Source organism: Schistocerca americana, chromosome 1 (assembly GCF_021461395.2).
Source record: "Schistocerca americana isolate TAMUIC-IGC-003095 chromosome 1, iqSchAmer2.1, whole genome shotgun sequence".
In the NCBI taxonomy this organism is placed as follows: Eukaryota; Metazoa; Arthropoda; class Insecta; order Orthoptera; family Acrididae; genus Schistocerca; species Schistocerca americana.
In genome coordinates, this window is record NC_060119.1 from 1,263,891,913 (window position 1) to 1,263,916,408 (window position 24,496).

The window sequence follows — 24,496 nt, forward strand, 5'->3', positions numbered from 1 at the left end:
CGGTAAAACTGAACCCTTATGGGATCAGTTTGTCGTCTGTCTATCTATCTGTCTGACCGACTTTCCAAAACCCTCTTTCTCAGGAATGCGTGGACGTGCAAAGTTGAAATTTCTGTCTCATATTGAGGTCTACAGTCACTTGGCGATGTAAAAACAAGGGTAGCTCCTAAGTTAATGCAAGCAGGCGGTCAGAGGAGGGATTTTTGTATTGTCCAAAAAGGTGGCTATTTAGCTCATCTGTAACATGCCAGACCAATACTGTGCGCCGTGCGCCTCCAAATGAGAATCCGTTTTGGACTCACTGAAAGGGTCTGTCTGAGAATAATCAAAGTAAATCATTAACAAGTATGTTGAAAATTGACTGTACTTGAGCCTATTGTCTCTGACAGACTAACGGAGATAGTAGAGCAAGTGACGGCGGTCGAAATAATTAGTCTTTTAGGTGGGGCAGATAATTCCTCGTCTGTCGTTGTTGAACATCTTTGAGAGGTTATTCAGAAAGTGTGTGTGCGCCATTGCATCCAAAATAAATTCTGCCTTGAACAGAACCGTTTTCATGTTGTTGGAGGTCAATAGAGTACCACACCCCCGTAACAACTTCACAGTGCTGCTCCTGGTGAGTCCGCCACCCGTTGATACATGCTAGGAAGTGTGACAGCTGGTCAAGGTGAGTTGTTGAGCGCAGCGCCGGCAGGAAGCAGGTACTCACCGTCTTCTTGAGGCGAGACACGGGCGACATGTTGAGGCCGGCGATGATGGCCATCAGCGAGTTGAAGTTGCCGATGTTGAAGCACTCGCGCGCCACCTCGATCCAGTACTCCATCACCTTGACGCGCTGCTTCTTCTTCACGTGCTGCACACCAAGCAGAAAAAAGACACAAATGCCACTGATTTCTGCTGACACGGTTGTTTTATGACTGTGTTTATAGTATTACATAAGTTTTCAAGGTCTGCACCAATGTGTGCAAACAGCTAAAACGGAATGTGAAAGTAGGAGTGTGTGACAACAAAAAAGTTTGGGTACTTGCGCTATGTCTTGGAGAAGATCATTCGTGAATGGGAGAAAGAATTGGAAGGAACTGCTCATCTAAGAATGTAATGGAGGAACCAGAACGTCATGGAGATCAACTGCCTTGCATTCACTGACTATCTCGCGGTCCTGTCTAGTAACATTCATAAACCTATAAAGCAGACAAATATATTAAAACCGCAACAGGAAAAAACTGACTCCAAATTTTCATTGAAAAACACAATATATAACAAACAGCAAAGCCGCCCCTTGTTACTTTTAACACAAGGAAAAATAAGATAGAAGCAGCAGACAACTTTAAATATCTCTGCGGAAATAGTACAAACGAAAACTATCAAAAGAGATGAAAACATCAGGTGACAAAGGACGATCAATGTTTTTTTTTCAGAATATATACTTTATACAGAGAAAATCCAAATCAAAGTGAGCTGAACGAAGACTTTACAGCACTTTAATTAAAATAGTGACTATATTCCAGACAGAATCACAGGTATTCCAGGACTAAGAGAAAACCGGGTATTCGAGAGACAGAGGCTCCGTGAGATCATGGGTCCACGGAATGTTAATGGATCATATCGACCTCTTGATGAAGTGGGTACCGGTTAGATCTTGCAAAACGTGAACCACAGGATGTAAAAGAAACGGCAAAAAGTAAGAAACATTTTCCTGAAAAGTACATTTATGGATATCCTAGTATAGAATATTGTTCTTTCGCCAAGACACTTCACCTCGATCATACTGCTCATGTTTATAGAAACAAACCAGTTCACAGACATGATACACTAGAAGTTCGTCAAGACGCCAGAATTATGCTGTTACGTTCATATTAGTCGTAAGACCAAAATGCATCGTGTTGGGCATTAAGATACGGAATTATTTTTATATTAAAGGTGGTGTTTCATGTATTTATTGTGAGTAATAATAATAATAATAAAGCAAGGAAACGGAGGAGACCACATGACGATAATGAAACCAGACAGAATTGCAAAGGAGAGCAGACAATTTCATGAAAGCAGAAGTGAGCGCAGAACAGACACCATGTAAAGGATCGCATCAGTAAAAATTAATGTAAGATTGGCAATGGTCAAACAAGAAGACATCAGCAACAGCGAAATTATTCTATCCAAGTTTCAATACTGGAAACTGACAAGGACGGAAAAGAGGAGACGATCAGAGCAGCTTAGTCTGAAACGCCAAAATCAGCCCATGGCAGAAACAAGTAAGAAATGTGAATATAAGAACGGCATTATCCCTCATATTTCACAGACAGCTGTAGCCCAGTTCACGAACGACGGGGGTTCCCGCAGGTTGGCTATTGCAGTGTTGTCGGTCCCAAGCATCGATTATGGTACGTGCACACACGTGTTTTACGCTTGAAGAAAGCTTGTACCCTGCAAATTATGTCTCTCGGTGGCTCAGGTAGAATTTGTCGCCTACCGCCACGATCAGCGACGACAATTCGCAAGAAATGTAATAAAAATTCACTAACTGACTAAACAACCGGCTACTACCAGGTTTAGCGCTCGTACTGGCTACGACATTCACAGCAGGGCACTCAGAACACTACTGCACGCTCATTGGCTGTCGAAGAATCCGTGATGTGGATCCGGAGAACGAACCTAAACTCGACCCCATCCCGACTCCCACTGCAGTGAAGGAACACGCAGAAAATATTTTTAACAACAAGACATGATCGGAAGCAAATGAGATACAGCTGAACTATTACTCTGCCGTGCTAACATCACATAAAATGTTTGGGTGCTAAATATTCGTCAAAACGGATATAGCAACGCTGCTAGAAGCTCAGAAAAGAATAATGCAACGAAGAAAACTTCGAAAATTTTAAACTGAGGAGACTGAAAGTATGACGAAATTCTTCTAGAGTATAATAGGTGAACACAGGAATCCGTTCAGTGTCCAACATTACTTGTTGGAATCAGAACGTCTGACATACGTTTCGCAGTGTCTAGTAGTAATGTAGCGAATCATATACTGACGAGGGGATGCACACAACTGAGAACACCATACACAATCCCGTCAACCCACCAAGTTGGCCGTTGCATAGTACTGATTAGAAATTGGCCTCCGCATGGACTATGAAAACACTACGGTACACCAACATTTCTCTTTTTTCTGGAACTACAGGGTGTTACAGAAAAGTACGGCCAAACTTTCAGGAAACGTTCCTCACACACAAATAAAGAAAAGATGTTATGTGGACATGTGTGCGGAAACGCTTAATTTCCATGTTAGAGCTCATTTTAGTTTCGTCAGTTCACCGCCAGTTGGCCCAATCGAAGGAAGGTAATGTTGACTTCGGTGCTTGTGTTGACATGCGACTCATTGCTCTACAGGACTAGCATCAAGCACATCAGTACGTAGCATCAACAGGTTAGTGTTCATCACGAACGTGGTTTTGCAGTCAGTGCGATGTTTACAAATGCGGAGTTGGCAGATGCCCATTTGATGTATGGATTAGCACGGGGCAATACCCGTGGCGCGGTACGTTTGTATCGATACAGATTTCCAGAACGAAGGTGTCCCGACAGGAAGACGTTCTAAGCAATTGATCGGCGTCTTAGGGAGCACGGAACATTCCAGCCTATGACTCGCGACTGTGGAAGACCTATAACGACGAGGACACCTGCAATGGACGAGGCAATTCTTCGTGCAGTTGACGATAACCCTAACGCCAGCGGCAGAGAAGTTGCTGCTGTACAAGGTAACGTTGAACACGTCACTGTATGGAGAGTGCTACGGGAGAACCAGTTGTTTCCGTACCATGTACAGCGTGTGCAAGCACTATCAGCAGCTGATTGGCCTCCACGGGTACACTTCTGCGAATGGTTCATCCGACAATGTGTCAATCCTCATTTCAGTGCAAATGTTCTCTTTACGGATGAGGCTTCATTCCAACGTGATCAAATTGTAAATTTTCACGATCAACATGTGTGGGCTGACGAGAATCCGCACGCAATTGTGCAATCACGTCATCAACAAAGATTTTCTGTGAACGTTTGCGCAGGCATTGTTGGTGATGTCTTGATTGGGCCCCATGTTCTTCCACCTACGCTCAATGGAGCACGTTATCATGATTTCATACGGGATACTCTACCTGTGCTGCTAGAACATGTGCCTTTATAAGTACGACACAACATGTGGTTCATGCACGATGGAGCTCCTGCACATATCAGTCGAAGTGTTCGTACGCTTCTCAACAACAGATTCGGTGACCGATGGAATAGTAGAGGCGGACCAATTCCATGGCCTCCACGCTCTCCTGACCTCAACCCTCTTGACTTTCATTTATGGGGGCATTTGAAAGCTCTTGTCTACGCAACCCCGGTACCAAATGAAGAGACCTTTCGTGCTCGTATTGTGGACGGCTGTGATACAATAGGCCATTCTCCAGGGCTCCATCAGCGCATCAGGGATTCCATGCGACGGAGGATGGATGCATGTATCCTCGCTAACAGAGGACATTTTGAACATTTCCTGTAACAAAGTGTTTGAAGTCACGCTGGTACGTTCTGTTGCTGTGTGTTTCCATTCCATGATTAATGTGATTTGAAGTGAAGTAATAAAATGAGCTCTAACATGGAAAGTAAGCGTTTCCGGACATATGTCCACATAACATATTTTCTTTCTTTGTGTGTGAGGATTGTTTCCTGAAAGTTTGGCCGTACCTTTTTGTAACACCCTGTATATGCTAAAAGAAGTAGTAAAGAGTTGAGCAGAACCTGAAAAACAAACACAGCTGACTTCATCTTGGCAAAGAACGGGGTCTTACGCATAGTTAGGACATAGCATGAAGGAGGAATCGGACCCAGTGAAAGAGCGGCAACAACTGAAGTATCAAAACACTGCACCGCTCCCCCACCACGGCCTCAGCCATCATGGAGTGGGGTTACGGATACGAATGTGAAAGAACGCCCCAGTGGACAAACCCGTCACTCCTCAGGATTTACCTGAAGATGTAGCAACTGCCATGGCGAAGAATTCGACTAACGTTCCAGTCCACCCAAAAAGAATTTAAATTATTTATTTATCAGGACAACATATTTTTGCATATTAAGTAAAGTAATGAGAAGTAGGAGAACTAAGAACAAGGAGAAACTTAACATCGGGATTGATGGTCACAAAGAAGATGAAAACAAACAATCACGGGCAAAAAAAAAAGGAATTCTTGGCCAAAATAAGTCTACTAGTGTCAAACAAAGGCTTTAATTAGAGGAAGAAATTTCTGAGAATGCACATTTGGACCACAGCACTGTATGGTAGTGAAACATTGACTGTGGGAAAACTGGAACAGAAGAGAATCAAAGCATTTGAGATGTGGTGCTACAGACGAATGTTGAAAATTACGTGTACTGGTAAAGTAAGCAATGAGGAGGTTCTGCACAGACTCGCAGAGGAATGGAAATGAGGAAAACAGTGACCAAGAGAAGGGACAGGAGAATAGGACATCAGCTAAGATATCATAGTACTAGACAGAGGTGTAGAGAGCAAAAAGTGTAGAAGAAGACAGAGATTGGAATACATGCACCAAATAACTGGGGATGTACGTTGCAAGTGCTATTATGAGCTAAAGAGGTTGGCACAGGAGAAGAACTCGTGGTGGGCTGCATCAAACTAGTCAGTAGACAGATGATTAAAAAAAATTAGGTCTGTTTCGTTCTTGTAGACTCAGGTACCCGTGGTTTAGGGGTAGCGTCTTTGAATCATAATCAAAACGTCTTCGGTCCCGGGTTCGATCCCCGCCACTGCCTAAACTTTGATAAATAATCAGCATTGGCGGCCGAAGACTTCCGGCATAAGAAGTCACCCTCATTCTGCCAACGGCCCTGTCAAACAGGGCGGAGGAGCGGATAGAGGTTCAGTGCACTCTCTTGTCCTAGGGGTGGGAAGTTGCCCCTAAAGGCGGAAGAATCAGCAATCATCAACGACATGAGGATGCAGAAGGCAATGGAAACCACTGCATGAAAGACACGTAACGTGTATCCACAGGACATGTGGCCTGTAATTGAAGAAGTGTCATGATGATCTCTACATTGGCAAAAGATTCCGGAATAGTCCCCCATTCGGATCTCCGGGAGGGGACTGCCAAGGGGGAGGTTACCATGATAAAAAGATTGAATAATCAACGAAAGGATAACGTTCTACGAGTCGGGGCGTGCAATGTCAGAAGCTTGAACGTGGTAGGGAAACTAGAAAATCTGAAAAGGGAAATGCAAAGGCTCAATCTAGACATAGTAGGGGTCAATGAAGCGATGTGGAGGGAAGACAAGGATTTCTGGTCAGATGAGTATCGGGTAATATCAACAGCAGCAGAAAATGGTATAACAGGTGTAGGATTCGTTATGAATAGGAAGGTACGGCAGAGGGTGTGTTACTGTGAACAGTTCAGTGACCGGGTTGTTCTAATCAGAATCGACAGCAGACCAACACCGACAACGATAGTTCAGGTATACATGCCGACGTCGCAAGCTGAAGATGAACAGATAGAGAAAGTGTATGAAGATATTCAAAGGGTAATGCAGTATGTAAAGGGGGACGAAAATCTAATAGTCATGGGCGACTGGAATGCAGTTGTAGGGGAAGGAGTAGAAGAAAAGGTTACAGGAGAATATGGGCTTGGGACGAGGAATGAAAGAGGAGAAAGACTGATTGAGTTCTGTAACAAGTTTCAACTAGTAATAGCGAATACCCTGTTCAAGAATCACAAGAGGAGGAGGTATACTTGGAAAAGGCCGGGAGATACGGGAAGATTTCAATTAGATTACATCATGGTCAGACAGAGATTCCGAAATCAGATACTGGAGTGTAAGGCGTACCCAGGAGCAGATATAGACCCAGATCACAATATAGTAGTGATGAAGAATAGGCTGAAGTTCAAGACATTAGTCAGGAAGAATCAATACGCAAAGAAGTGGGATACGGAAGTACTAAGGAATGACGAGATACGTTCGAAGTTCTCTAACGCTATAGACACTGCAATAAGGAATAGCGCAGTAGGCAGTAGAGTTGAAGAGGAATGGACATCTCTAAAAAGGGCCATCACAGAAGTTGGGAAGGAAAACATATGTACAAAGAAGGTAGCTGCGAAGAAACCATGGGTAACAGAAGAAATACTTCAGGTGATTGATGAAAGGAGGAAGTACAAACATGTTCCGGGAAAATCAGGAATACAGAAGTACAAGTCGCTGAGGAATGAAATAAATAGGAAGTGCAGGGAAGCTAAGAAGAAATGGCTGCAGGAAAAATGTGAAGACATCGAAAAAGATATGATTGTCGGAAGGACAGACTCAGCATACAGGAAAGTCAAAACAACCTTTGGTGACATTAAAAGCAACGGTGGTAACATTAAGAGTGCAACGGGAATTCCACTGTTAAATGCAGAGGAGAGAGCAGATAGGTGGAAAGAATACATTGAAAGCCTCTATGAGGGTGAAGATTTGTCTGATGTGATAGAAGAAGAAACAGGAGTCGATTTAGAAGAGATAGGGGATCCAGTATTACAATCGGAATTTAAAAGAGCTTTGGAGGACTTACGGTCAAATGAGGCAGAAGCGATAGATAACTTTCCATCAGAATTTCTAAAATCATTGGGGGAAGTGGCAACAAAACGACTATTCACGTTGGTGTGTAGAATATGTGAGTCTGGCGACATACCATCTGACTTTCGCAAAAGCATCATCCACACAATTCCGAAGACGGCAAGAGCTGTCAAGTGCGAGAATTATCGCACAATCAGCTTAACAGCTCATGCGTCGAAGCTGCTTACAAGAATAATATACAGAAGAATGGAAAAGAGAATTGAGAATGCGCTAGGTGAAGATCAGTTTGGCTTTAGGAAAAGTAAAGGGACGAGAGAGGCAATTCTGACGTTACGGCTAATAATGGAAGCAAGGCTAAAGAAAAATCAAGACACTTTCATAGGATTTGTCGACCTGGAAAAAGCGTTCGACAATATAAAATGGTGCAAGCTATCCGAGATTCTGATAACAGTAAGGTAAGCTATAGGGAGAGACGGGTCATATACAATATATACAACAACCAAGAGGGAATAATAAGAGTGGACGATCAAGAACGAAGTGCTCGTATTAAGAAGGGTGTAAGACAAGGCTGTAGCCTTTCGCCCCTACTCTTCAATCTGTACATCGGGGAAGCAATGATGGAAATAAAAGAAAGGTTCAGGAGTGGAATTAAAATACAAGGTGAAAGGATATTAATGATACGATTCGCTGATGACATTGCTATCCTGAGTGAAAGTGAAGAAGAATTAAATGATCTGCTGAACGGAATGAACAGTCTAATGAGTACACAGTATGGTTTGAGAGTAAATCGGAGAAAGATGAAGGTAATGAGAAGTAGTAGAAATGAGAACAGCGAGAAACTTAACATCAGGATTGATGTTCGCGAAGTCAATGAAGTTAAGGAATTCTGCTACCTAGGCAGTAAAATAACCAATGACGGACGGAGTAAGGAGGACATCAAAAGCAGACTCGCTATGGCAAAGAAGGCATTTCTGGCCAAGAGAAGTCTACTAATATCAAATACCGGCCTTAATTTGAGGAAGAAATTTCTGAGGATGTACGTCTGGAGTACAGCATTGTATGGTAGTGAAACATGGACTGTGGGAAAACAGGAACAGAAGAGAATCGAAGCATTTGAGATGTGGTGCTATAGACGAATGTTGAAAATTAGGTGGACTGATAAGTTAAGGAATGAGGAGGTTCTATGCAGAATCGGAGAGGAAAGGAATATGTGGAAAACACTGATAAGGAGAAGGGACAGGATGATAGGACATCTGCTAAGACATGAGGGAATGACTTCCATGGTACTAGAGGGAGCTGTAGAGGGCAAAAACTGTAGAGGAAGACAGAGATTGGAATACGTCAAGCAAATAATTGAGGACGTAGGTTGCAACAAGTGCTACTCTGAGATGAAGAGGTTAGCACAGGAAAGGAATTCGTGGCGGGCGGCATCAAACCAGTCAGTAGACTGATGATCAAAAAAAAACTCGGGTGGCTGAGGATGATTCTTTATAATAGACACTAGTAGTAAATTAAAGTGATTCACCTTGGCAGTTTTCTTATGTACTTGACGGCTGTGTGGCACTGTTTATCCAAAGTATAGCAACGACACTGGTGTGCTACTAATTTACTCTGGTCACGCAGTTGCGCAGTAAGAGTGAGGCCACTCACCTTGCACACTTCGGTGGCGACGAAGTAGGACAGCCTGTTGAACCACTGCACGTACGACTCGAGGTTGCGCGTCTTCTTCATGTCCTTGAACGATGTCTCCAGATGGGGGTTCTCCTTGGCGAAGGCCTGCACGAACTCCTCGGGACCGATGTACGACAGCCTCTCCAGTTCCACGTGCGTCAGCTGTTGCGCCAGCACCAACGGCGACGGACACAGCTCCGTGATGTCCAGCTGCAGACACAAATAAAATCATGTCTAGCTGACAATGAAAACACGTCAGCTGCTGCAAATTATCCAGCAGCCAACACAAGGCAGACAGCTGCTGCGCTAAGCACCAGCGGCGAAGGACAGAGCACCGTGATATCCAACTGCAGACGCAAATACAATCACAACGCAAGCACGTCAGTTGCTGCAAACTGTCCAGCTCCCAACACGAGCATGAGGCAGTGAGCTGCTGCACCAGTATCAGCGGCGATGGAGACAGCTCCATGATGTCCAGCTACTAACCCAAGCACAACCATGCCTTGCTACCAACTTAAGGGGGTACGAGTCAAACTTGCCGACTTGGAGCAGGAGAGGCACCACACGACATTTTAATTTCTACTGTCTATACTTTTACAAATAAATTCATGAAACTTTGTCAACACGTCCAGGAAGGATTCAGGATTCAAACTCATAGCAATGTAAGTTCAAAAGTATAAAAAAATAATTTTTTACGTGTGAAATGTCATCATTTTTTCACCTACTATTGCCTGCATTTGTTGCTATAAGTACACTTTTCTTCACAAGTAAGAGAGATTCTGACATGAATTTTTCACAGCATACAAACCATAGTTACAGGTGCATGAAAATCTAGAATTTATTTAATTAATGAAAAAATGAATGAGCTGTTACATTTTAAACTTCATGTTTAGAAAAAACTCAAATTTTTATGGTTAATTATCTCAATTTTTAGCACAGTTTTTAATAGATTTGGAAAATTCTAGAGTTTCATACACCTGTAAGTATGGTTTGTATGCTGTGCAAAATTCATCGAAGAATCTCCATTACTTATGAAGAAAAGTGTACCTATAGCAACGAATGCAGCCAATAGTAAGTACAAAATTATGACATTTCACATGTAAAAAAAATATTTCTGTTATATGTCTGAACTTCCACTGCTATGAGTGTGAATCCTGAACCCTTCCTGGTTATGCTGACAAAGTTTTATAAATTTATTTGTAAAAGTATAGACAGTGGAAATTAAAATGTCCTGTGGTGCCTCTCCTGCTCCAAGTCGGCCAGTTTGACGTCCTACCCCCCCTTAAGCACAAGCGAGTATGCTGCTGCAATGTGACCAACAGCCAGAACAACAGCCAACTTGCCAGACAGATATTATCAATAATTCAATAACGCCCTCTCTTTTGAGCATCCATGGAATGGTGTCATGTCAAACGAGAGAGCTAGCGCAATGGAAAGATGCTGGACTCACACTTTCACATTTGAAAGTACTGGGTGAAATCGATAACTATTTCGATTTAAATATTTTTTCTTCTCCAAGCATAGATGGAAAATTCGAGTACATAGAAGAAAAATTAAAACAGTTACATGTGTACTGTAGTTTCATTTGAAAATCATTTTATTTGTCACGGACGCTAAGTAAGCGCAGTTAGAGTATTAGTAGTTTCGGGAATATGTATTCCATCCTCAGATCCATAAAATCTGGCAGTGCTAGTTACATCTTGCCGTGCTTACACCACTCTGTCACCTCTGTCACATCAGGATTACACAAAACACATAAAAAAGTTGACCTTTTCTACTTCTGCGGGAGGAAACATATTACTTCAACTAGTTATCAGCCCTACGCGTCATTTTCAAGATGTTCCAGTAGGTTACATAAAACGCTTGTTGGCACCTGACAATGGCTTGGGAACACTGAGCTGATGCTGGTGACTATCGGTGAGGCTGACTACGTGCTATTGTCCTCTTACTTATTATAATAAGTGAGGTGATAAGATCGCTCATAAGTGTATAAAAACCCTGCGGTAGTTAACTTCCACGCCTAGACAGGAGAAACGATCAAAGCTTTTAAACTCCACTGGTAGATGTATGTAGCTGTACCTTCACGCTACGCAATACAGTGAAACTGTTCACAGCAGTAATTTTTTTGGATTTATGGTAAACGCTCGAGCTGCAATTCACCTCCAACTGACGGAAGTTCAGTGTGATGTTACAAAAAAACAGTTGTGATGTTGGTGACAGAAATATAAGAAAAAGAGGAACAGATGTTCAAGCAAAGGTCATGGCGGTGGAGCATGTCCCTGTCAGATGACAACCTTTGCCGTCCAAGTATTGATTCAAGCCGATCATAGCAGTCATGTGAATCAAGTTGCACACACACCCTTGTAGTCTATAACTTGCACAAAACACTGTACGAACGGAAGACGTGTTGTAGCTTATACCGCTGCTACTTTTCACTGATAAAAAGCGTATGGGTTTACCTCCCCAGCACATATTGCGGCATTACGAGGGTGTTCAGTTCCTGCACCGTGTCGTCACTAGGGAGGAAAAGTGGGTACCTGTCACCAGCGGCGGCGTCAGTGCCACGGGGACTTCCGCTCTTCTTCCTCCCATCTCTGTCCCCCTCCCCAACAATGACTTCAAAGCAACGGTATCCATGAAGAAAGTTCCTTTGTGGCACTCAGGATATGTTGCCAGTTATTGTACGACGCTGGAATGGTTACAGGAGGCGATTCAGAGGAAAGAATGTGGATTGATCTCGAAGGGAGTCGTGTTGTTACAATACAATGCCCGACCACATAGGGGCCTGAAAAAGCGTTTACGATGAACTGTAATGAAACAGCCTGGATCTCGCCTCAGTGTGATTTATAGCACTTCGAACCGTCGTCGTCAGTTCAGAACCGATTCCGAAGTTCAGGAGGAGGCTATTGTTAAGTGGTTCGTAGACCTTTTTTTCATTGGTTTCCACGGAGTGTCTTATCAACGGAAAAAAGTCGTTACAAAGTCACGGTGACACTGTGCAAAAGTAATGTGCACCAGCGCCTTAGTAATTGTGTATCACTTTGATTTCACGAATAAACCTTTTCTCACAGAGGAAATGTTGACTAAATTTTTGAACCACCCTCGTCGACAGGAAGAGAATGAGATCTGACTTGCATAGAAACAAACGTAGTTTATTTCTAACTTTGTAACAGTAAAAATACAATATAGTCTACCAAGTATGGTGGAAATCGCTCCATATCTCCCAGAATCACATGCTATCACTTGCCCTCCACTACCACTACGAGCCCTACAAATAGGGTTGCCTCACCCCAACATTAACTGTGTCCTGTACAAAGCGAAAACAAGTCTATAGCGACGATTTTAAAATTCATATACGGACGGTGTATACCAGAGCAAATTTTTATTTTTTTATTGGTGTGTCCAGCAACAGAATATTAAGGAAGCCGAGATAGGAAGTGAGTGCTGCGTACTGCTATGGAGAGACGAGCGAAGATAACCTTTCCTGCCTCCACAGTTTATGCTGCAGGGCCTCGCACACTCCAATACTTTTACATTATAGACATCCTACAACGTCGGCACTTGCTTCTGTGCAGGTTAAAGAGCGACGTCAATTTTTTTCGCTCTAAGCACACACCCCGTTAGGGAGAGGCTGTTAAATAAAAGAAGGCCAGGCCTCGCAGCTGAGACGGGCCTTGTTTGACGAGAATCTCGCTCATTAATGTCCAGCCTGCCCGAGGGCGACGGCGGGCTAATCAATTAGCCCCGCCGTTCCGGCCCGCCGAGCTGGAACGCAATCCGCTAAAAATACGAAGATGAAGTGAATCTTCGTCCCGTCATTAAAGGGCACTCGGCGCGACTCCTTCCGAACCGGCGCTGTAGGGTCCAGCAGCTGAGCGTCAGTTGGGTTGCAGCTGGACGTTCGACGTCGCTGCGGCTTTTGGACTCATCAGTTTACTCAAATCTTAGTAAGGTCAGTAGCGTGAAGCTTTAATGCGAGTTACGAAGGCAAGTCGAGTGAGCACAGTGGAACCTGGCCAGACCTGACCAGACACGGCGTTCGTCACTCAAGGCAAGCGGTTAGCTCAACGGCAGAGAAAGGGAAGACGGCTTTAGATCGGGGAAGGCTCGATATCCTACAACCAACTCGATCAGGACAGGCGCTTTCGTTGCTGCCTCTCTCCAGGGCACATCACAGTTGAACTCGCACACGGATCTGGCTCGTATCATATCTCCGTGCTACGTGGCGTAGTGAAAATTAAAGGTCATGTTAGGCAGCTCACACAGCTCTCATCATGAACCTCTTCTGAATGGGCTGCGAGGGGGGGGGCACATCAGCACTTGTGGTCCAAAAAGTTAATTTCTAACAACACCCCTTTCATTGCTCTCTCTCTCTCTCTCTCTCTCTCTCTATATATATATATATATATATATATATATATATATAAGACCACAATTTCTGCCTTATCAGTGTAAGAAGGAATGAGAGAGAGAGAGAGAGAGAGAGAGCGAGGGACAGAGAGAGAGCACATTCCTTCTTACACTGTATAACGAAGCCCAACAGAGCTGCAACAACAGAATGAACAATAAATGTGTTGTGTCTAGACAAGACAGCCTAGACACAATGAGAGGAAGCCGAAAGGCACGCGCTTAAACACACGCAGGCTGGCGTGAGGTCTGAAACAGGATACGTAATGAATGCTATAAAGAAAAGTACGTAGCTTCTGGAATACTTAACTTTAATCCATAATTGTAGAACATTTCTCGTTACGGTACATGCTTCATAATATTAATTATCAATTGAATACGGCGCCTTGCTAGGTCGTAGTAAATGTAGCTGAAGGCTATGCTAACTATCGTCTCGGCAAATGAGAGCGTATTTGTCAGTGAACCATTGCTATGAACGTCGGCTGTACAACTGGGGCGAGTGCTAGGACGTCTCTCTAGACCTGCCGTGTGGTGGCGCTCGGTCTGCGATCACTGACACTGGCGACACGCGGGTCCGACGTATACTACCGGACCGCGGCCGATTTAAAAGCTACCACCTAGCAAGTGTGGTGTCTGGCGGTGACACCACAAAATGAAATATTTAAAAATATTATTTATGTGTTCTCGGTAAACGGTCTGTCAGTTAACTTAGAAGAAAACACACACACACACACACACACACACACACACACACACGTGCGCGCGCGCGGGCGCGCGCGATCGCGAGTTAAAATTTCGTGGGTTTGCGCATAGATCATAATTTCAATTGGAAATCACTTATCATAGACCTTCTCAATAGCTCCACCTCAACAACATCTGCTCTGTATGTAAATGCTGAGTATCGTTCTAAAAAATCGTAAATGTGGTTAACTTTGCATGCTTTCATTCTCTGATGTCATATGGAATATTTTTTATGAACCCACGACACGTTCCTCATCATGGTGAGTCGTTGCGAATACGGACCACGAAACAGGCAGGAAACTAAGAAAGTAGAAGCAACAAACTTCAAAACGCTACGACCACTTTACTAGATCAATTCTGCAGGTTACTGGTTTCGGCAAACTATGCTGCCATCTTCGGATCTGTAAACGACAGACAGAGTAAACACAAAACTGGATGTGAAATGTCTACATAAAATTTTTAATGTAATGTGGATCCATAACGTAGCTTATGCACTATACTTCAAGAACAATACTTCGTATCATACACTCCTGGAAATTGAAATAAGAACACCGTGAATTCATTGTCCCAGGAAGGGGAAACCTTATTGACACATTCCTGGGGTCAGATACATCACATGATCACACTGACAGAACCACAGGCACATAGACACAGGCAACAGAGCATGCACAATGTCGGCACTAGTACAGTGTATATCCACCTTCGCAGCAATGCAGGCTGCTATTCTCCCATGGAGACGATCGTAGAGATGCTGGATGTAGTCCTGTGGAACGGCTTGCCATGCCATTTCCACCTGGCGCCTCAGTTGGACCAGCGTTCGTGCTGGACGTGCAGACCGCGTGAGACGACGCTTCATCCAGTCCCAAACATGCTCAATGGGGGACAGATCCGGAGATCTTGCTGGCCAGGGTAGTTGACTTACACCTTCTAGAGCACGGGATACATGCGGACGTGCATTGTCCTGTTGGAACAGCAAGTTCCCTTGCCAGTCTAGGAATGGTAGAACGATGGGTTCGATGACGGTTTGGATGTACCGTGCACTATTCAGTGTCCCCTCGACGATCACCAGTGGTGTACGGCCAGTGTAGGAGATCGCTCCCCACACCATGATGCCAGGTGTTGGCCCTGTGTGCCTCGGTCGTATGCAGTCCTGATTGTGGTGCTCACCTGCACGGCGCCAAACACGCATACGACTATCATTGGCACCAAGGCAGAAGCGACTCTCATCGCTGAAGACGACACGTCTCCATTCGTCCCTCCATTCAGGCCTGTCGCGACACCACTGGAGGCGGGCTGCACGATGTTGGGGCGTGAGCGGAAGACGGCCTAACGGTGTGCGGGACCGTAGCCCAGCTTCATGGAGACGGTTGCGAATGGTCCTCGCCGATACCCCAGGAGCAACAGTGTCCCTAATTTGCTGGGAAGTGGCGGTGCAGTCCCCCACGGCACTGCGTAGGATCCTACGGTCTTGGCGTGCATCCGTGCGTCGCTGCGGTCCGGTCCCAGGTCGACGGGCACGTGCACCTTCCGCCGACCACTGGCGACAACATCGATGTACTGTGGAGACCTCACGCCCCACGTGTTGAGCAATTCGGCGGTACGTCCACCCGGTCTCCCGCATGCCCACTATACGCCCTCGCTCAAAGTCCGTCAATTGCACATACGATTCACGTCCACGCTGTCGCGGCATGCTACCAGTGTTAAACACTGCGATGGAGCTCCGTATGCCACGGCAAACTGGCTGACACTGACGGCGGCGGTGCACAAATGCTGCGCAGCTAGCGCCATTCGACGGCCAACACCGCGGTTCCTGGTGTGTCCGCTGTGCCGTGCGTGTGATCATTGCTTGTACAGCCCTCTCGCAGTGTCCGGAGCAAGTATGGTGGGTCTGACACACCGGTGTCAATGTGTTCTTTTTTCCATTTCCAGGAGTGTATAATAAATAGACATTCCAAGCACATTCTTGGCATTGTATGGATGTCGAAAGTAAAACAATCGATATACAAAATATTATACACAGTACATCGAATATACATGCTCACACTCGCTTACAACCCCTTACAAACAGACTGGTATTAAACATGGCAGATAAACGATCAGCCAAAAGGTGTGGCACCAGAGTAGTAACAAACTGAATTACAGTGTCTCGTATAAATCCTAACACAAATATAAAATAAATTCATATACATATGTTTATAATGTAATTATACAGAGAATTATCCAAAGCAGAATACAAATTTGGAAAAGCACTACTTAAACTTTAAAAAATATTTTACTTTTTTAAAATATTTGTGAACCTTAAAGAATGTGTTACGTATCCATAATTATCATTCATTGTGTCTTAAGGAATCCAAACGAATGGTACGTAGATGCATCGACAAATAGGTCTTAAAGCATCACCTCACGTTTATGATAAGATACAGTACACATAGTTCCTATTACAACAGTTTTTCAAAATATTTTACATATTACATTCACAGAAAGGTAGTAGGTGATGCGGATTGGGGGTAAGAAATGAAAGACGAAGCCGCCTGGTAGAATTTTGCGCAGAGAATAACTTAATCATAGCTGACACTTGGTTCAAGAATCATGAAAGAAGGTTGTATACATGGAAGAAGCCTGGAGATACTAGAAGGTATCAGATAGATTATATAATGGTAAGAAGGAGATTAAGAAACCAGGTTTTAAATTGTAAGACATTTCCAGGGGCAGATGTGGACACTGACCACAATCTATTGGTTACGAAGTGTAGATCAAAACTGGAAAAACTTCACAAAGGTGGCAATTTAAGGAGATGGGACCTGGATAAACTGCCTAAACCAGAGGTTGTACAGAGTTTCAGAGAGAGCATAAGGGAACAACTGACAGGAATGGGGGAAAGAAATACATTAGAAGAAGAATGGGTAGCTTTGAGGGATGAAGTAGTGAAGGCAGCAGAGGATCAAGTAGGTAAAAAGATGAGGGCTAGTAGAATTTCTTTGGGTAACAGAAGACATATTGAATTTAATTGATGAAAGGAGAAAATATAAAAATGCAGTAAATGAAGCAGGCAAAAAGGAATACAAACGTCTCAAAAATGAATCAGCAGGAAGTGCAAAATGGCTAAGCAGGGATGGCTAGAGGACAAATGTAAGGATGTAGAGGCTTGTCTCACTAGGGATAAGATAGATACTGCCTACAGGAAAATTAAAGAGACCTTTGGAGAAAAGAGAACCATTTGTATGAATATAAAGAGCTCAGATGGAAACCCAGTTCTAAGCAAAGAAGGGAAAGCAGAAAGGTGGAAGGAGTATATAGGGGGTCTATACAAGGTCAAAATGGCTCTGAGCACTATGAGACTTAACAGCTGAGGTCATCAGTCCCCTAGAACTTAGACCTACTTAAACCTAACTAACTTAAGGACATCACACACATCCATGCCCGTGGCAGGATTTCACATCCATGCCCGTGGCAGGATTTTTCTTTGGGTAACAGAAGACATATTGAATTTAATTGATGAAAGGAGAAAATATAAAAATGCAGTAAATGAAGAACCACACGCCGGCCGGTGTGGCCCAGCGGTTCTAGGTGCTACAGTCTGGAACCGCGCGACCGCTACCGCTACGGTCGCAGGTTCGAATCCTGCCTCGGGCATGGATGTGTGTGATTGTCCTTAGGTTAGTTAGGTTTAAGTAGTTCTAATGTCTAGGGGACTAATGACGTCAGAAGTTAAGTCCCATAGTGGTCAGAGCCATTTGAACCAATTCCACACACAGACACGAAGTAGCCATTGCACAAAAACGTCCTCTAAGGATAACCCAGTTCTAAGCAAAGAAGGGAAATCAGAAAGGTGAAGGAGTATATAGGGGGTCTATACAAGGTCAAAATGGCTCTGAGCACTATGAGACTTAACAGCTGAGGTCATCAGTCCCCTAGAACTTAGACCTACTTAAACCTAACTAACTTAAGGACATCACACACATCCATACCCGTGGCAGGATTCGAACCTGCGACCGTAGCGATCGCGCCTTTCCAGACTGAAGCGCCTAGAACCGTTCGGCCACCACGGCCGGCTCTATACAAGGACAATGTACTCGAGGACAATATTATGGAAATGGAAGAGGATGTAGATGAAGATGAAATGGAAGATATGATACTGCGTGAAGAGTTTGAGAGAGCACTGAAAGACGTGAGTCGAAACAAGGCCCCGGGAGTAGACAACATTCCATTAGAACTACTGACAGCCTTCAGGGAGCCAGTACTGACAAAACTCTACCATCTGGTGTGCAAGATGTATGAATCAGGCGAAATACCATCAGACTTCAAGAAGAATATATTCCAATCCCAAAGAGAGCAGGTGTTGACAGATGTGAAAATTACCGAACTATCAGTTTAATAAGTCAGAACTGCAAAATACTAACGCGAATTCTTTACAGACGAATGGAAAAACTAGTAGAAGCCGACCTCGGGGAAGATCAGTTTGGAATCCGTAGAAATATTGGAACACGTGAGGCAATACTGAACCTACGACTTATCTTAGAAGCTAGATTAAGGAAAGGCAAACCTACGATTCTAGTATTTGTAGACTTAGAGAAAGCTTTTGACATTGTTGTCTTGTGACAGCCAGAGCGAGAGCACCAGCAGCAGCGAGTACTGTTTGTATAAAGCGTTTATTTTGCATTTTGTTTACGACCTTCCACTAAGGAAGGGATTCTATTTGTGTTTATCTGCTCTGCATAGTAACTAACAGTTCTTGATAAAACTTTACGTAGTTTTCGTGTTAGATTTCTTAGTGTTTTCTTGATCGTTTAGAACAGAAAGCGCCCTAAAACCGTCTTTTGTTTGTTTCGCGGCCGTTAGCCACTAGTCACTTGAATCAGCAGTTGTCTTGTGACAGCCAGAGCGAGAGCACCAGCAGCAGCGAGTACTGTTTGTATAAAGCGTTTTTGTACTTATTTGCTGCGCTTAGCTTTTAAATAGTTTTTCTGGGAAAACCTAGCGTAGTTTTCGCGTCTCGTATTTCAGTGAGTGTTTCTTGATTATCAGAGTAGCTCATCACAAGACTATCTTGGGAATTTGTCACCGTATAGAGTAGGGTAAACATAGTCATGTGTAGGGACTGTGGTTGTTGTGAGCGGACGCAAGGAGAATTGGCCACTCTTCGGGGGCAGGTGGAGGCTTTGTCTGTTAGGCTCATCGAGCTCGAGGCGCAGGCGTCGGCTCGTAGTGGCGTTGGGGCAACTGTGGTGAGACCTATGCCTACTTCGGTGGCCTTGGAATCACATGGAACCCCTGATGTCGCTGCGTCTTCCGGCAGTGAGCATCTTACCGGTCAGCCATCACTCCAGGGTGAATGGCGGACAGTGGTGGGCTCGCGCGTGCCTGGCCGAAAGGCGAAGGTGGGATCTGGCCGCGTGGCAGCTGCCTTACCCCTTTCCAACAGGTACGGGGTGCTTCCTAGTGGTGATGACATCGTTTCCGAGCCACCACAGGATGCCTCGCCTGTTGGGCCAGTGGCCGATTCTCCGGCAAGGTCCCGACAGTCACAGAGGGCGGGCCTATTAGTTATAGGGAGCTCCAACGTTAGGCGGGTTATGGAGCCCCTCAGGAAAATAGCGGGTAGGTCGGGGAAGAATGCCAGTGTGCACTCGGTGTGCTTGCCGGGGGGTCTCGTCCGTAATGTGGAGGAGGCCCTTCCGGCAGCTATTGAACGCACTGGGTGTGACCGGCTGCAGATAGTAGCACATGTCGGAACGAATGACGCCTGCCGCTTGGGTTCTGAGGCCATCCTTGGTTCCTTCCGGCGGCTGGCTGATTTGGTGAAGACAACCAGCATCGCACGCGGAGTGCAAGCTGAGCTTAATATCTGCAGCATAGTGCCCAGAGTCGATCGCGGTCCTCTGGTTTGGAGCCGTGTGGAGGGTCTAAACCAGAGGCTCAGACGACTCTGCGACTATAATGGTTGCAAATTCATCGACCTCCGTTATTGGGTGGAGAACTGTAGGGCCCCCCTAGACAGGTCAGGCGTGCACTACACACCGGAAGCAGCTACTAGGGTAGCAGAGTACGTGTGGCGTGCACACGGGGGTTTTTTAGGTTAGAGGGACCCCCCCTTGGGCGAAACGATAAAATACCTGACGGCTTACCAGAGAGGACATTATCATCGTTGATAAAGAACGTCCGTCCTCAGAGACCAAAAACAGGAAAAGTTAACGTAATATTGGTAAACTGCAGGAGTATCCAGGGCAAGGTTCCTGAATTAGTATCTCTTATTGAAGGAAATAGTGCGCATATAGTATTAGGAACGGAAAGTTGGTTAAAACCGGAAGTGAACAGTAACGAAATCCTAGACACAGAATGGAATATATACCGCAAGGATAGGATAAACGCCAATGGTTCAAATGGTTCAAATGGCTCTGAGCACTATGGGACTCAACTGCTGAGGTCATTAGTCCCCTAGAACTTAGAACTAGTTAAACCTAACTAACCTAAGGACATCACAAACATCCATGCCCGAGGCAGGATTCGAACCTGCGACCGTAGCGGTCTTGCGGTTCCAGACTGCAGCGCCTTTAACCGCACGGCCACTTCGGCCGGCAAACGCCAATGGTGGAGGAGTATTTATAGCAGTAAAGAATTCAGTAATATCCAGTGAAGTTATTAGCGAATGCGAATGTGAAATAATCTGGGTTAAGTTAAGTATCAAAGGTGGGTCAGATATGATAGTCGGATGCTTCTATAGACCACCTGCATCGGCAACCGTAGTAGTTGGGCGCCTCAGAGAGAACCTGCAGAACGTCGTGAAGAAGTTTCGTGATCATACTATTGTAATAGGGGGAGACTTCAACCTACCAGGTATAGAATGGGATAGTCACACAATCAGAACTGGAGCCAGGGACAGAGACTCTTGTGACATTATCCTGACTGCCTTGTCCGAGAATTACTTCGAGCAGATAGTTAGAGAACCAACTCGTGAAGCTAACGTTTTAGACCTCATAGCAACAAATAGACGGGAACTTTTCGACTCCGTGAATGTAGAAGAGGGTATCAGTGATCATAAGTCAGTGGTTGCATCAATGACTACAAGTGTAATAAGAAATGCCAAGAAAGGAAGGAAAATATATTTGCTTAACAAGAGTGATAGGGCACAAATCGCAGAATATCTGAGTGACCACCATCAAACGTTCATTTCTGAGGAAGAGGATGTGGAACAAAAATGGAAAAAATTCAGAAACATCGTCCAGTACGCCTTAGATAAGTTCGTACCGACTAAGGTCCAAAGCGAGGGGAAAGATCCACCGTGGTATAACAATCATGTACGAAAGGTACTACGGAAACAAAGAAAGCTTCATCATAGGTTTAAGAGTAGTCGAATCATAGCTGATAAGGAAAAGCTGAACGAAGCGAAAAAGAGCGTAAAGAGAGCAATGAGAGAAGCATTCAACGAATTCGAACATAAAACATTGGCAAACAATCTAAACAAGAACCCTAAAAAGTTTTGGTCATATGTAAAATCGGTAAGCGGATCTAAATCCCCTATTCAGTCACTCGTTGACCACGATGGCACCGAAACAGAGGACGACCGAAGAAAGGCAGAAATACTGAATTCAGTGTTCCGAAACTGTTTCACTGCGGAAAATCGTAACACGGTCCCTGACTTCAGCCGTCGCACGGACGCCAAAATGGAAAATATTGAAATAAACGATATCGGAATTGAAAAACAACTGCTATCACTTAGTAGCGGAAAAGCATCCGGACCAGACGAGATACCCTTAAGATTCTACAGTGATTATGCTAAAGAACTTGCCCCCTTTCTATCAGCAATTTATCGTAGATCGCTGGAAGAACGTAAAGTACCTAGCGACTGGAAGAAAGCGCAGGTCGTTCCCATTTTCAAGAAGGGTCATAAATCAGATGCGAATAATTATAGGCCTATTTCGCTTACGTCAATCTGTTGTAGAATAATGGAACATGTTTTGTGTTCTCGTATTATGACGTTCTTAGATAATACAAATCTCCTTCATCATAACCAACATGGATTCCGCAAACAGAGATCATGTGAAACTCAGCTCGCCCTATTTGCCCAAGAAATTCACAGTGCTGTAGACACTGGCGAGCAGATTGATGCCGTATTCCTGGACTTCAGGAAGGCATTTGATACGGTTCCGCACTTACGTTTAGTGAAAAAAATACGAGCTTACGGAATATCGGACCAGGTTTGTGATTGGATTCAGGATTTCCTAGAAGAAAGAACACAACATGTCATTCTTAACGGTTCAAAATCTGCAGATGTAGAGGTAATTTCGGGAGTACCGCAGGGAAGCGTGATAGGACCTTTATTGTTTACAATATACATAAATGACTTAGTTGACAACATCGGTAGCTCCGTGAGGCTATTTGCAGATGACACGGTTGTCTACAAGAAAGTAGCAACATCAGAAGACTCGTACGTACTCCAGGAGGACCTGCAGAGGATTAATGCATGGTGCGACAGCTGGCAGCTTTCCCTAAACGTAGATAAATGTAATATAATGCGCATACATAGGGGCAGAAATCCATTCCAGTACGATTATGCCATAGGTGGTAAATCATTGGAAGCGGTAACGACCGTAAAATACTTAGGAGTTACTATCCGGAGCGATCTGAAGTGGAATGATCACATAAAACAAATAGTGGGAAAAGCAGGCGCCAGGTTGAGATTCATAGGAAGAATTCTAAGAAAATGTGACTCATCGACGAAAGAAGTAGCTTACAAAACGCTTGTTCGTCCGATTCTTGAGTATTGCTCATCAGTATGGGACCCTTACCAGGTTGGATTAATAGAAGAGATAGACATGATCCAGCGAAAAGCAGCGCGATTCGTCATGGGGACATTTAGTCAGCGCGAGAGCGTTACGGAGATGCTGAACAAGCTCCAGTGGCGGACACTTCAAGAAAGGCGTTACGCAATACGGAGAGGTTTATTATCGAAATTACGAGAGAGCACATTCCGGGAAGAGATGGGCAACATATTACTACCGCCCACATATATCTCGCGTAATGATCACAACGAAAAGATCCGAGAAATTAGAGCAAATACGGAGACTTACAAGCAGTCGTTCTTCCCACGCACAATTCGTGAATGGAACAGGGAAGGGGGGATCAGATAGTGGTACAATAAGTACCCTCCGCCACACACCGTAAGGTGGCTCGCGGAGTATAGATGTAGATGTAGATGTAGATGTTGACTGGAATGCTCTCTTTCAAATTCTGAAGGTGGGAGGGGTAAAATACAGGGAGCGAAAGGCTATTTACAATTTGTACAGAAACCAGATGGCAGTTATAAGAGTCGAGGGGCATGAAAGGGAAGCAGTGGTTGGGAAGGGAGTGAGACAGCGTTGTAGCCTCTCCCCGATGTTATTCAGTCTGTATATTGAGCAAGCAGTACACGAAACAAGAGAAAAATTCGGAGTAGGTATTAAAATCCATGGAGAAGAAATAAAAACTTTAAGGTTCGCCGATGACATTGTAATTCTGTCAGAGACAGAAAAGGATTTGGAAGAGCAGTTGAACGGAATGGATAGTGTCTTGAAAGGAGGATATAAGATGAACATCAACAAAAGCAAAACGAGGATCATGGAATGTAGTCGAATTAAGTCGGGTGATGCTGAGGGAATTAGATTAGGAAATGAGACACTTATAGTAGTAAAGGAGTTTTGCTATTTGGGGAGCAAAATAACTGATGATGGTCGGAGTAGAGAGGATATAAAATGTAGACTGGCAATGGCAAGGAAAGCGTTTCTGAAGAAGAGAAATTTGTTAACTTCGAGTATAGATTTAAGTGTCAGGAAGTCGTTTCTGAAAGTATTTGTATGGAGTGTAGCCATGTATGGAAGTGAAACATGGGCGATAACTAGTTTGGACAAGAAGAGAATAGAAGCTTTTGAAATGTGGTGCTACAGAAGAATGCTGAAGATTATATGGGTAGATCACATAACTAATGAGGAGGTATTGAATAGGATTGGGGAGAAGAGAAGTTTGTGGCACAACTTGACTAGAAGAAGGGATCGGTTGGTAGGACATGTTCTGAGGCATCAAGGGATCAACAATTTGGTATTGGAGGGCAGCGTGG

The 24,496-nt window shown here is 44.4% G+C and overlaps 1 protein-coding gene across 1 annotated transcript in view; it reads right to left on the minus strand.

Annotated features, from left to right (window-relative positions):
- Nucleotides 1-24,496, minus strand: part of LOC124598897 (ras-GEF domain-containing family member 1B-like) — a 495,556-nt gene that overhangs the window by 149,967 nt on the left and 321,093 nt on the right. Inside the window, exons 5-6 of the mRNA XM_047136034.1 lie at nucleotides 9,238-9,468; nucleotides 710-853 (exon numbers count right to left, since the gene is read on the minus strand). Coding sequence (XP_046991990.1) covers nucleotides 710-853; nucleotides 9,238-9,468 — 375 coding nt within the window. The remainder of the gene's footprint in view (nucleotides 1-709; nucleotides 854-9,237; nucleotides 9,469-24,496) is intronic.